This window comes from Tenrec ecaudatus, chromosome 9 (genome assembly GCF_050624435.1).
Source record: "Tenrec ecaudatus isolate mTenEca1 chromosome 9, mTenEca1.hap1, whole genome shotgun sequence".
NCBI lineage: Eukaryota > Metazoa > Chordata > Mammalia > Afrosoricida > Tenrecidae > Tenrec > Tenrec ecaudatus.
The window spans coordinates 146860913-146873898 of record NC_134538.1 but is presented as its reverse complement, the minus strand read 5'-3'; the positions used below and the strand labels follow the sequence as shown (position 1 = coordinate 146873898).

Genomic DNA, 12986 nt, shown 5'->3' with positions numbered 1-12986 from the left:
AGGAAAAATGTCTGCCCATGGAGCTGAGCTCTCCTTGTTTTCTCTTCCTTCAACCCCTTACAGGAATAATCCTGCGGCAGGCCTGACTTCCCGGACCTGACCTCAGCCCACGGTCAGAACCTCATCCACCTGAGCTTTCCGACCATCCTAGGCCAGTGGACTCTCTATGGAGATAAAATTCGACCCTTTGGGGTCTGATGGAAATTCACTGTGACATTCCGACCAAGAGAACGTGCTGAACCCCACTGCGCCCTCTCCCCATGGGCCCTGATGGTAGCCCACCGAAGGTGCAGCAGCCTCAGATGGTCTCTCTTCTCTGGCAAGAGTAAACTTTGGGTCTGGGATCGCAACGCCACCTGTGGAGAAAATGGTATGCGAGGGAAAGCGCTCAGCCTCCTGCCCTTGTTTCTTCCTCCTGACGGCCAAGTTCTACTGGATGCTCACCTTGATGCAAAGAACACACAGCCAGGAGTATGCCCATTCCATACGCTTGGATGGGGACATCATTTTGGGGGGTCTGTTCCCCGTCCACGCCAAGGGGGAGAGGGGCGTGCCTTGTGGGGAGCTCAAGAAGGAAAAGGGGATCCACCGGCTCGAGGCCATGCTGTATGCAATCGATCAGATTAATAAGGACCCGGAGCTCCTGTCCAATATCACGCTGGGTGTCCGGATCCTTGACACGTGCTCCCGGGACACCTACGCTTTGGAGCAGTCGCTGACCTTCGTGCAGGCCCTGATCGAGAAAGACGCTTTCGACGTGAAGTGCGCTAATGGAGACCCACCCATTTTCACCAAGCCCGACAAGATTTCTGGCGTCATAGGTGCTGCAGCCAGCTCCGTGTCCATCATGGTGGCTAACATTCTAAGACTTTTTAAGGTAGGTGATGGTATTGTCTCCCACATTCTTGCGGACTGTTCACAGAACGGCGCCAACGGCGAGTTGGAGAAGGAGGTGGAGGCAGCGCTCATGCACCTAGGTCCTTCTGAGTGTTGCCAGCCTCCTCCGACGGGAGATCTGTGTCCCGCTTTCGATAAGTGCTGATTTCCTATCGTATTGACAATGCCTTAGATCAGCCAGTTCTCAACCTGTAGGTCGTGACCCCTTTGGGGATGGAACGACTCTTTCACAGGGGTGGCCCGATTCATAACAGTAGCAAAATGACAGCAAGGACGTAGCAACGGAAATAATGTTATGGTTGGGTGGGGGGGTGGTCACCACCACACGAGGAACTGTATGAAAGGGTCACGGCATCATGAAGGTGGGGAAGCACTGCCTTTGATGAACTGTGGCTTGCTTCCCCCACCCCACCCTCAAACAAAGAGAAAGGTGATCATGTGGAGTTCTAATTTCAGTGACGTGTTCGGGCCCCAGCATCCTGGGGTATCCCCCTTGAGGCTTGTTCTAAATCAAAGCCCACATTTACTGGAGGGCTAAGCACACGTAGTGTGCGCACACATTTCTGTGGCACTCCTCACTGAGGTACGAGATCATTTGCTTGATCAAGCTTCTTTAATAGGGTTATGACGAAAGTTCCTGCCTGGAGCAACTATTTGTTACTGATGGGGAGATGGGAGTGACATGCCTGGAGATAAGAGGGTCATAAAATTGTCAGATGTATTGTAACTGTAATAGACTAGAACTTCACTAATTCAGATGGCTCGGAGGCAGACTTGGAAGACTTATAAATGTAATCCGTTTTGTGGTAAAGTTTGAATCTAGCAGGGTCAGTTGAGACTTTGATTTACGTTTGATCATCTGGTGCCTAGAAATGGCACTGATGTAGTGAAACTGACTGGCGAAAGGAAATAACTGGACGGCAATTGCCATCGAGTGGATCCCACGTTATAGTGACCCTGTGGGACAGAGTAGAACCACCCCAAATTGTGGGGCTCCCAGACTGTAACTCTTCACCGGAGTCGGATGTCAGCCAAACACACCGAAAAGTATACGGCATCATAGGAGAGTACTGGAGCTCATGATTTTTCACCAGGCTTCTCCTCTTATGTCTTAATATCATTTACATCGTTTCTAAAAAGGAACCCCGGTGACACATGGACCATTAAGAATTATGTTGCAAATGTCAAGGTTAGCGGTTCAAACCCATCCCAGGGCTCTGATTGAGTTGATTCTTACTCATATTGATCTGCAGGACACAGTAGGACTGCTCCTGAGGCTGTCCGAGGTTACAGATCTTTACCCAAGCGGACAGCCTAATATGTCTCCCATGGAATCACTCATAGATTCCAGCGGCTGGCCTGGCAGTTATAGCTAAGCCAATCCTATGGGGCATTTCTGCTGTCAGATGGGGATGCTATGAGTCAAAATCAACTCAGTGGGCTGTGGCTTCTCCATCTTATTATAAGCGCATGAGGTTTTATTTTATATTGTGAGGAACTGTTAGGTTTAAAAATCTTAAAAGGTTACAGAGAAGTGAGACAGATGACTGGCCTTGTGACCAAAGTGATTGTGATGGCATGCTTCCTGTACAATAAAGACACGTTGAGTATAAAGCTCTCTGCGTTGGACACTACCTTGGTGAGGGACCATGAGATGGGTTTGCTTCTTGTGCTGGAGTTCATGTGCTGCCCGCCTCTGGATGGGTTCTCTTAGTTTAGGAAAGGTAAGAGGCACCTGAAGGCCTCTGGGTGACCCATACCATTTGCATTCTGTTACCCTAAAAGTTGGCAGTTCCAACTTGCCTAAAGGCCCCAAAGAACAAAGGCTTTTGTAGAGTGATGCCCAAGAAAACCCATGGAACAGTTGGGTTGCCATGGGTTACAATGGACCACAGGGGTTATGTTTTGGAAGAGGCACCTTACTAGCAATTTTCAGATTGATGGAACTATTTCAAAGGGAAGGTTATCGAAGAGAAGGTCTCTGGGTCTACGGAGTCCTAAGGGGCACAACAGACTCCAGGGAATATAGGAGACATTTGGGCAGGACTGGAGGAAGAGCGTCTTGGCTTTGCCCATGGGAAGTACAAAAGATTAAAATAGGCTGCCAAGGACACTCTGATTCTCCATATTGGGAAAGCTCGTCATTTCTCTTGGGTTAGCTAAACCCATGCCAGAAGACAAAGATGTAGACCAGGGTCGTTTAGCTTTCCTGACATGGAGAGAGCCAGGCTTTCTCTCAGCAGTTGATTCTGTGCGCGGTGCTATTTCTCTGTTCCTGGCTTGATCCTGCTCTGGTCTTTGGCTTGACCTCCCTTCTTCCTGTTCCCAAATCTCCTGTCTATTCCGAACTCAACTACTGTGGCTCAACAGTGCTCGATACTAGAGAAAAAGGAGGAGACCTATCTGAGAATCTGCGATGTGTCCTCGAGAGATGCTGCTCCTCTGCTTTATTAACATTAGAATATTTCTATCGACCTTGGGACACTGTCTGATGCGCTGGGACAACTCCTGAGACACAGGTCAGCACTTGATGGGGTTGGTCTTGTCAGCCTGGCCCAATGCACTGGGATTGGTCAGCTTTAGCTAGGAGGGCCATAGGTATGGTAGCTGCCACGACGAACATGACTGACTCATTGGCACACCGTAAACATTCCATGCAGGGAAGCAAAATCCATGTATCAACCAAATCACCAAGCTTGGAACAATTGTCTCTTGAAAAAGTGACTGAGTGGGAAGGTGTCGGGACTCAGCCCATCTTCCAGTGGTCTTTGGATCCCTGTGACTGAGTTAGATAATCACAGCATCATTCCCGTGCTACTTGAATGGTTTTTATGAGAACTCCAGCCAACACGCCATGGTGATGTTAATTATGAAATGCTAGTGGTCATTATGGGAATAGAAATTGGCCCACTCTATGTTTATGCTCACATTCTAGGAATGACACGATGTATTAGAACAGTTAACTAATGCCTGGGGGTGGGGGTTCACGTCTACTCACAGTTGGAAACATTATAATTTCTCGAAGCCCAGTGCTGCATTGGTGTTTGTCCTAGAGGACAACACAGCCTCACAGATCTCAAAACTTTTTTTTTTTATATTTGAAAGTTTATTAAATTCCGTTTGTGTTTTCAATAGTTGAACTCAAAACTTTTAAAGAAGGAAGAGCAGCTGGATTGGAAACCATGATTCATCTTGAAAAGAAGGTCTTAATTAATGGGCTTACTCACAGTTCTTCTCAGCCATCAACATTACTTGAATTTTTCAGAATGTAGCTGGACCTATACCATTGAGTCCTGATTCATAGTCCTGATTCACATTCCCTGTCTGTGTACAACAGAGCAGAATGCTGCTTGGTCTTTACCACTCGTTGCTATGTTTGAGGTCCTGGCTGCAGCCATTGTGTCAGTCTCTGTTAACGTTTATCTCCTCCTTTACCAAGCGTCAGGACCTTCTCTAGGAACTCGTCCCTCCTGTTAACATGGCCACAGTGTGTAAGGCCAAGTCTCGCCATCCTCGCTTCCCAGGAGCGTGTTTTCCTAACACAGATGCGATCATTCTTCTGGCTGTCTCTGGTGTATCCTTCCAAACGAGTTCTCAAGAACCCATAGATATGTCTGTACACTTCAAATTAGATAGAAAGTATTTGCACTGAAATCAGACAGAATCTCCAAATGTCCATTTTTTTGGACCTTCCTGGAGAAACCGTGTCTTCCCCGGTAGGCTCTATCGAAGTCCGCTGTGAAGGACTTCATTCTGCAGGCGTACACTCCTCTGCCAGCCTCCCTTGCTTCCTCGTTGTTCTCCCAAGTGAAGCCGGCTTCCAAGAGAGGCATCATGTAGGGTCACTTGTCGGCCTTAGAGCGTGCCTATATGCAGTCAGAGATGTGTTTTTTTTTCCAGCAGAAACGAACATTTATTGGAAGGAAAGGGTCTATCTTCCTAAAAGAGATTCAGATATCCTTGGGGGAGGGACTCTTCTCCTGGAGGCCCCCTCCCTTCCCGGGAGTATCCCTATTGTTTCTCTTCCCGGCAAGGCTCAGAAGCAAACAAGAGAATGGGCCTCTTTCCTTTTAGAGGAGAGTTCAAAAGAATGTGGTGCTGGACACCAACACGGATACCAGATGCTCTGGTGGCATCCGACTGGGTGGGCTCTGCAAACCAGTGGTTCCCAAGTCGGAGTGTGGGGTGAGCTTCCCACCCGCTCCTCCTCTTCAAGGGTGTGCTGTGTCCCACTACTCAGATGTCAAGCCTCAGTGAACAGCGGTGTGCCACGTAGTCTCCTCCCAAAGGAGCACGGTGCTGTGTGTATTGGGAGTGGAAGAGTGTGGGGGAGCCATGGATTAAAACTTCAGAGATCGGAGCGTTTAGAGGTACTACTGTGCTCCGCAGGGCAGTGCTACTGTGCCATATAGGATCGCTATGAATCAGAGTCCAGTGGACAGCACCCGGCAGCACCTGTACCTTAATGCGTCCAGGGGTAGTGCAGATTGTTAAGGGCTCAGCTAGTAACAGTAGGTTGATCGCTTGAACCCACGCAGAGGCATCTTGAAGAATGGCATGGCAGGAGAGGAGCTCGGTAGGGACACTCAGCTGCTTTCGCAAGGTCGTAGATGGGAAAGCCCCACGGGACACAGCTGTGCTCTGGACATGCAGGGCACCGCGAGTCAGAACCGACGCAATGCCGGCTGCCTGGGTGTTTGGTTTTACTAGGCTATCTCTCTCTCTCTCTCTCTCTCTCTCTCTCTCTCTCTCTCTCTCTCACACACACACACACACACACACACAGAGAGAGAGAGAGAGAGAGAGAGAGAGAGAGAGAAGGAGGCTTGAAGAGTTTATGGAGCTGGAAGCAGAGAGCACAGGGAGGCAGTGGACTACGTGGAAGTCCATTGAGGGGACTGCTGTGGATGAGTTGAGACACAATTGGTCTGAGTTGTTGAATGCAATCTGGATGACCTGCTCTGTAAACTTTCCCCCAACTCATGAGAAGTGAAAAAAAGAAAAAAAAGAACATTTGTGAAAAATTCCGTTATCTTTTAATTCCATTTTCCATGAACTTTCTGAAGTCCTCTCACAGATGGGCTAACAGAAGGGCTGAGTGGCTCCCTAGTTGTCCATCAAGTTAATGGTTTCAGATCCCTTATCATGTCGTGGGATGTGTAACGGCAGCCTCACATACCCAGAACTCTGCCTGTCATGTGCACGGGTGTAGTAGATGCCACCGCTTGGCTCCTGTATCCAATGGGGGTCATTGGATAAAGAAGCACCCACAAGGTAGATTTGTTTGATAAAGCAATTTTGAGAAAGTTACGTCCATTTTATTAAGAGCTCAAAACCCCCCTTTTGAACATTTCCACTCTTCTTTAAATCAGAGTAAATCTGTCATGCCCAACACAGGTGCTTTGCCTCACTGTGAGCAGAGATGGAACACTCTTGAGTCAGACATGTGCACCGGTGTTTGGAGGTAACCCACTTTCATGTCCACGAGGAAGCATCCAGGTGATGTGATCTGAAAGGATATTCTCTCTTGCGTCTTTCTAGTTCATTTGATCTAGATCAGCGGCTCTCAATCTGTGGGTCGCGACCCCTTTGGGAGTCCAATGACCTTTTCACAGGGGTCGCCTGATTCATAACAGTAGCAAAATGACAGTTATGAAGTAGCAACGAAAATAATTTTATGGTTGGGGGGGTCGCCACCAACTGTATTCAAGGGTGGCGGCATTGGTAAGGTTGAGAACCACTGGTCCAGAGGGTTAATTTCCCACTCCTGATGCACGGGGATTCGGAAGTCTGTTGTGGACACTTCCCAGAGCAATCAAACAAGACTTTTAAACAGAAACCCATTTGTGGATGGGCCAGGCAATTCCTCCCCACTGTGGAAGTGTGGGCTTAGAAGTGTGAAAAATGGCTAACATTGATCTGCGTGCTAAGCAAATAAAGTACACGTTTCCCTACGTTGCTATGCTTGTGTGGCTATATTTTCCTTCTAAGCCTCTACCAGTTGTCGCATCTACTCCCATAGCACCAAGCGTTTTGTCACGCCATTCATTGCGCACAGTGGGCTTTATTAACAGCAAGCTATGCAAAGCTAAGCCTGCCATACTCAGGCTCTCATAGTTAGATGGACAGATAATTGCACCCAATCAATAACCCAACTGGAGGGAACATCTCATGGGAAATTTTATCCGATGGAAAGTTGAAGGATAGACTCAGTCAGCCAATCTTTTACTCGCCTGTGACAAGTTCTTACTTCGTAGGAAGCCCTCTCACCTCCGGTCCTTCGGGTAGCGGCACAAAGAAGGGCCAATGGCACTACCCGAGGCCTCCTGCAGTGGATCGTAGCCGGGGAGCTCTCCCCAAAGGCCACCACTGGCAATGCCACTCTCAATGCTGACGCAGAGAGACTTGTGAGTTTCTGACTGTAACTGTTTACAGGAGTAGAAATCCTGGTCTTTCTTCTCGGAGCTGCTGGTGATTTCAAACTTCTGACCATGTGGATCGCCGCCCAATGCGTAACCACGACACCAAAGTGCTCCTCTACTTTGCAGAGTTTCTTCTAATTTTCTGTACGCACAGATGGTATAAGGAGCCCTGATGGTGTAGCGGTTATGAGATGGACTGTTAACCCCAAGATTAGCAGTTCAAAACCACGAGCTGCCCCTCAAGAGAAAGATGAGGCTTTCTACTCCTATAAAGATGTCCAGTCTCAGAAACCCACAAGGGCAGTTCTACTCTGTCTCACAGGACTACTATGAGTTGGGATTGACTGGTGATTTTGAACTGCTGACCTTGTGGTTATCAAGCCCAATATGCCGAAAAGTTCTTTGTTGAGTCACTATGAAGCAGAACAACACTAAACCATAAACTCGATGAGGACAGCATGCATTGCATACCTCGGTTCACAGATACCTGAATGCTGATTGAAAGATTCCCGCTTCCTAGTATGGACCTGATCTGGAAAGCCAATAAACGTTTGTTAAATGAGTGGGTGAATAGCCCCTCTCTCCCTACTCCTTCCCCTCATCCCAACCTTCAGTCTTGGATAATGTAGATAAGCCCAAAATAGAGTTTTGTTTATTTTACTTTCATACTATTTTAGAGACAGGAACAGAAGGAGGGAGGAGGGAGGAACAAGGAGACCCGGCGTATTTTGGGAATTCTTATCTTTGTGCTTCCTCTTTTTCATAAAGATGCACCCCACTTTCTCTAAGCACATTTATAACATTAAAAATTAAATAAGTAAAGTACATGAGCACATTCCTACTTTGAGTGGCTTAATCAATGAATAAGTAAAAAGAAAATGGCAGGTCAACTTCTTCTAAACACATACTAGTAGTAAAAAAAATGCGCCTTTTGGGTTTTTCTCTCCCCTTAATAATCTGTCTGGGGAGGGGGGCCTATGGTGGTTTCTATAAATCTGCCTTGGTGATTCCATACCGTGCCTATGCGTTATCAGAGCCTAGCTTTGTTTTGCAGTAATCTGCATGCCCCGCTCAGATCCAAGACCTGAGCAAACAGATAGGTCAAGGGAGAGTGTGGGACTGGTAGGTTTTAAAAGCTTGCCAAGTGCCTCTTAACACTTGGCTAGTATTTGCAACCAGCATCAAAAAACGGCAAGACTTTTTTGATTATTGTGCATTTTTATATTTTTAAAGTTTTTTGCACCCCTATTGTAGGTACACGTTTATGGAGCGGGCCTGGCTCTCAGTCGGCGGTTTGTCTGTGAAGTGCTCCGTGACATGGGCTACGTGCCCCTCTGTGTCACTTGTTGTCATTTCCTCCCTGGGGTCACCCTTTCCTTCCACCCAGCTGTCCTACCTCTTCCTGCCTGCACATCCTTGCTTTTGAGAAGCCCTTGCCCTTTGATCTCGTAGTTCATGATGGTTCTCCTCTTGGTGGTGACTGTGTACCTATGGGCCCGTCAGCTGTGGGGCTGAAAGGCCGTCTGTGGCCGCAGTTCCAGGTTAGAGGAGGTCTGAGGACCATAACTTGGTGGTGGTGGTGGTCGGGGGGGGGGGGGTAGGTGGGGTTCCTCTAGTCTCTGTAAGACTCCTAAGTTGGGTATATTTAAAAATTATTTGGGGGAAATTTCCCCCCCTAATCTTTGCTCTTGATTTGGCCAGGACCCCTTGTAGTGAGCCCAGTCAGCGGTCAGCAGCGGGCACCAGCTGCTGCTTCTCGTTTCAGGCTCCTGGACGCTGTGGCTCATGCTGTTCCCTTCGCCTTGGACTAATTGTTTCCTTGAGTCTGTGGTTTGCTCTAGATGGGAAGAGACCAGTAGTTGTGTCTCACACGGCTGCCTGCCAGTGATTAAGACCCTAGTCGTTTCCAGGACAGATGAACCCCTCAGGACTAGTGGCGAGAGTGGCGATACCCGGAGGGTGGAGGGAGGGTGGAGTAGAAAGGGGGAACCTATTACAAGGATCTACATATATAACCTCCTCCCTGGGGGACGGACAGCAGAAAAATGGGTGAAGGGAAACATCGGACAGTGTAAGACATGACAAAATAATGATAATTTATAAATTATCAAGGGTTCATGAGGGAGAGGGGAGCAGGGAGGGAGTGGAGAAAGGAGGAGCTGATAACAAGGGCGCAAGTGGAAAGCAAATGTTTTGAGAATGATGAGGGCGACAAATGTACAAATGTGCTCGACACAATGGATGGATGGATTGTGTGTGATAAGTGTTGTATAAGCCCCCAATAAAATGATTAAAACAAAACAGAACTCCCAATAAAATAATCTCTTTTTTAAAAAAGACCCTCGTTGCTGCTCACCGAAGCGGGATACAGAATGTGTCATCCTGAACTACGTTAAGCCGGGAGATGTAGGCATGGCCTTCAAATCTGCTCCTTGGCCCTACGAACTGCAACCCGTGACGTTATAGTTATGCCTGAGAAGTTTCCAGGACTGTGTCCCTCGTGTGCGCCCTCATCTATATGAAGCCTGCGCAGCTGCTGCAGTCACCGCCATCTCCTGTAGAAATAGCCACAGACCCTGCTCCACGTGCACTGCCAGCCATCTGACTGCTCACAAAACAGTACCTGGCCATCTTCTGCCTGGCAGCGATCTCTTTCCTTTGGACTCCTGCTGGTCGCCTTTCGGTGGACATTGATCACAACCATGAGGGCTGCCCTGTGGATCTCTTCCTAATCGTGTGCCCTCTGGAGATTGTGTTCCAGATGAAAGAAAGGTCACTCGGACACCGTGTCCACAGCGAGGTTGCCCAGATGACGGCTTGTATCCATTTCCCTCCCTGAGACAATATTGGCAGCCGACGGAAGAAACCCAGCCTGCCAGACGCACATTAACTGGGAGCTGAGAACCGTGAGAGGCGAAGGAGGCTATGATTTGTCTCCGCGACCAGCAATTTGTCTCAGAAACCATGGCAGCTACCTCCCGGTTCCCATTATGCACTGAGATTGCAAATAACATTCCACGGCAGCCCTAATCAATAGAGGGTCACCAGAGGCCCCCCTCCACCCCTGCGGGGAAAGAGCCTATTTACCCATGTAATTGATCTAACGCACTCTCAGGCCAAAGGCAGAGGAGACATCTTTTTAAAATTGTAATTAGGATTCTCCTGATCCCCAAGCAGGCTCCACGTGAAAATGCCCACGGCTTTCTTAGGTGTTCTAAATCTAGAACAAGACTTCGGCTGGTGGAGAGTCTTGTCCACGGTCCCTTTGACCTGTTTCCAGGATGAGACCAGTCTCAGCTGTCTAACTCCAGCCGTGACCCAGCCAGCTGTAGATGCGCGCTCCGTTAGTCTTTCGCCACTAGGGAGCGCTGGTGGGGTCGTGGTTCTGGTGGTCAGCAGTTGGAAATCACCAGCACCTCCGAGGGAGAAAGACTGGCTTTTCTATTCAAGACCCCTGGCATCCCTATGAGTCAGTCTCGACTCCATGGAAGCGAGAGTGAGAGAGAGATGCTTTCTCCAAGTCTCTCCAGCCTCCCAGCAGTCAACAGGAGGTTGCTTGCTCTAATCCACCATCAGATCTACTGGTCTGTACCAGGTTCAGAAAACCACAGCTCTGTCTCCCCTCTGAGCCCCACTGAGCTCTCTCACTGCGAAGCGTTGATGGTGACCTAGTATTGTCCCAGCATCCCGCCCCAGGTCTGAGAACAAACTCTACTCCAGGCCTCTCCACCTGAGGCGTGAGAACAAACTAGCTTTGATTCGTGTTGCAACTCGTTTATTCAACTTACCTATCTGCTTCCAACCCAGCTCAGATTTGCATTGTGGTGATTCTGTGTATCAGACCCCTCAAAGTAATTTTTTAAAACATTTTATTAGGGGCTCATACAACTCATCACAATCCATACATATACATACATCAATTGTATAAAACACATCTGTACATTCTTTTCCCTAATCAATTTCAAAGCATTTGCTCTCCACTTAAGCCCTTTGCATCAGGTCCTCTTTTTTCCCCCTCCCTCATGAGCCCTTGATAATTTATGGATTTTTGTTTTGTCATATCTTGCCCTATCCGGAGTCTCCCTCCCCCCACTTCTCTGCCGTCTGTCTCTCAGGGAGGAGGTTACATGTGGATCCTTGTAATCAGTTCCCCCTTTCCAACCCACTCACCCTCCACTCTCCCAGCATGGCCCCTCACACCCTTGGTCCTGAAGGTATCATCCACCCTGGATTCCCTGTGCCTCAAAGTAATTTATCATCTCCTCTTTGAGCATGCTTGCCTTTAGATCGCTCACGGGACCACGGGCATAGCGTCTGTATACGCTTTGCCATTATCAACGACGCATGCAGCTTAGAGCCACGTGCTATCATTAAACGCCTCATCAGCTTGTGTTGTTGTTAAGCGCCACGAGTCGATTCCAACCCATAATGGTCTTAGGCACCATAGGACGAACAACACTGCCCCGTCCGCACAACGATACGTCTAGTATCTCCACCAAGAGAACAGCCGAGGCAGAGCTCCTGACCCGTCGTGAGATCCCTCATGTCAGTTTTGATGGTGATTAGGATGTCTGCCGTCGGTAGCATGTTCATTGGCCATTCATTCATACTTTCCCTGTTTTATGAGCAATGGCAGGCAGCAGTGGTAAAGGTGTGGCCATAGGCCGAGAAACAGGCCAAAGCAGGTTCAGGTAGGCTCTGGACAGGGCAAGATTACCTCCTTTGTCTGAGCTTCGGACTTGAAACTGGAACCTCAGAAGCCCCGTGTGTCAGCCAACTAAGCTAAGCGATCTGAGTCCCTGAGTAGTGCAAATGGTGAGCTCAGCTGCTCACTGCAACCTTTGCAGTTCAAGTGCACCCAGAGCTGTCCTTCAACGAAGGCTTGATGATGATCTATTTATGAAAAATTAGCCCCTGAAAACTCTTTGGAGCACAGGTGTACTTTGGGTCCAGGTGGATTCGAACTTCCAGTGGTTAGCAGCCAAGCATTTTACCATTTCTGTGACCTAGGAGGTCTGGTGAAGCGGGCAGATGGGTCATAGTCAATCAGTCCAGCCACAGGCGTGTGTTCCGCTTTCCTCAGGTGCGTGCAGGGTGCTTGCTGCTCTGGAGGTTACCGTGAAAGAGGGCAAAGCTTCCAAGCTCAGATTCTAGTTGAGGAGAAAATAATTGATGCATAAGAATAACAACAGTGGTCAACATGAAACAAGGCAATAAGGAGACTAGGGTGACAATAGGACTTAGAGGGAAGTTCGTCCTCATGAGCCTTCATCTGAACATCCCAGCGTTCTCATCAAAGGCTCCCTGCCGATTGTGGAATTGGGCTGAGTCTAAATGGAGGGGTGGTGGTTGGGTTGGGTGCCATCAAAGTGACTTCCACTTGTTGGTGACACTGTGTGACCGAGTAGCTCTCCAGCTCTCCAGAGCCTTTCCTAGAGGATCCTTGATAATGCCGTGGGGAAAACGCTGGATTGCTAGCCAAAAGGTTGGTGGTTCGAACGTGCCAGCCACCCTGTGGGAGAACGTGGTAGCAGTCTGCTTCCAGAAAGATTTACAGTCTTGGACCTTCTGTAACTTCTACTCTGGGGCAGATCGACTGTTACACTGCAGGGCCGCTATGCATTGGAATCAACTCCTGGTTTTTGGAGGCATCGGTTTTTGAAGGCA

The 12986-nt window shown here is 48.6% G+C and overlaps 1 protein-coding gene across 1 annotated transcript in view; it reads left to right on the top strand.

The window, feature by feature from the left end:
* The first annotated feature begins 367 nt into the window (after window positions 1-367).
* Window positions 368-12986, top strand: part of GRM8 (glutamate metabotropic receptor 8) — a 911938-nt gene continuing 899319 nt past the window's right edge. The window contains exon 1 of the mRNA XM_075557710.1: window positions 368-877. Within this exon, the coding sequence (XP_075413825.1) occupies window positions 368-877 (510 nt within the window). The remainder of the gene's footprint in view (window positions 878-12986) is intronic.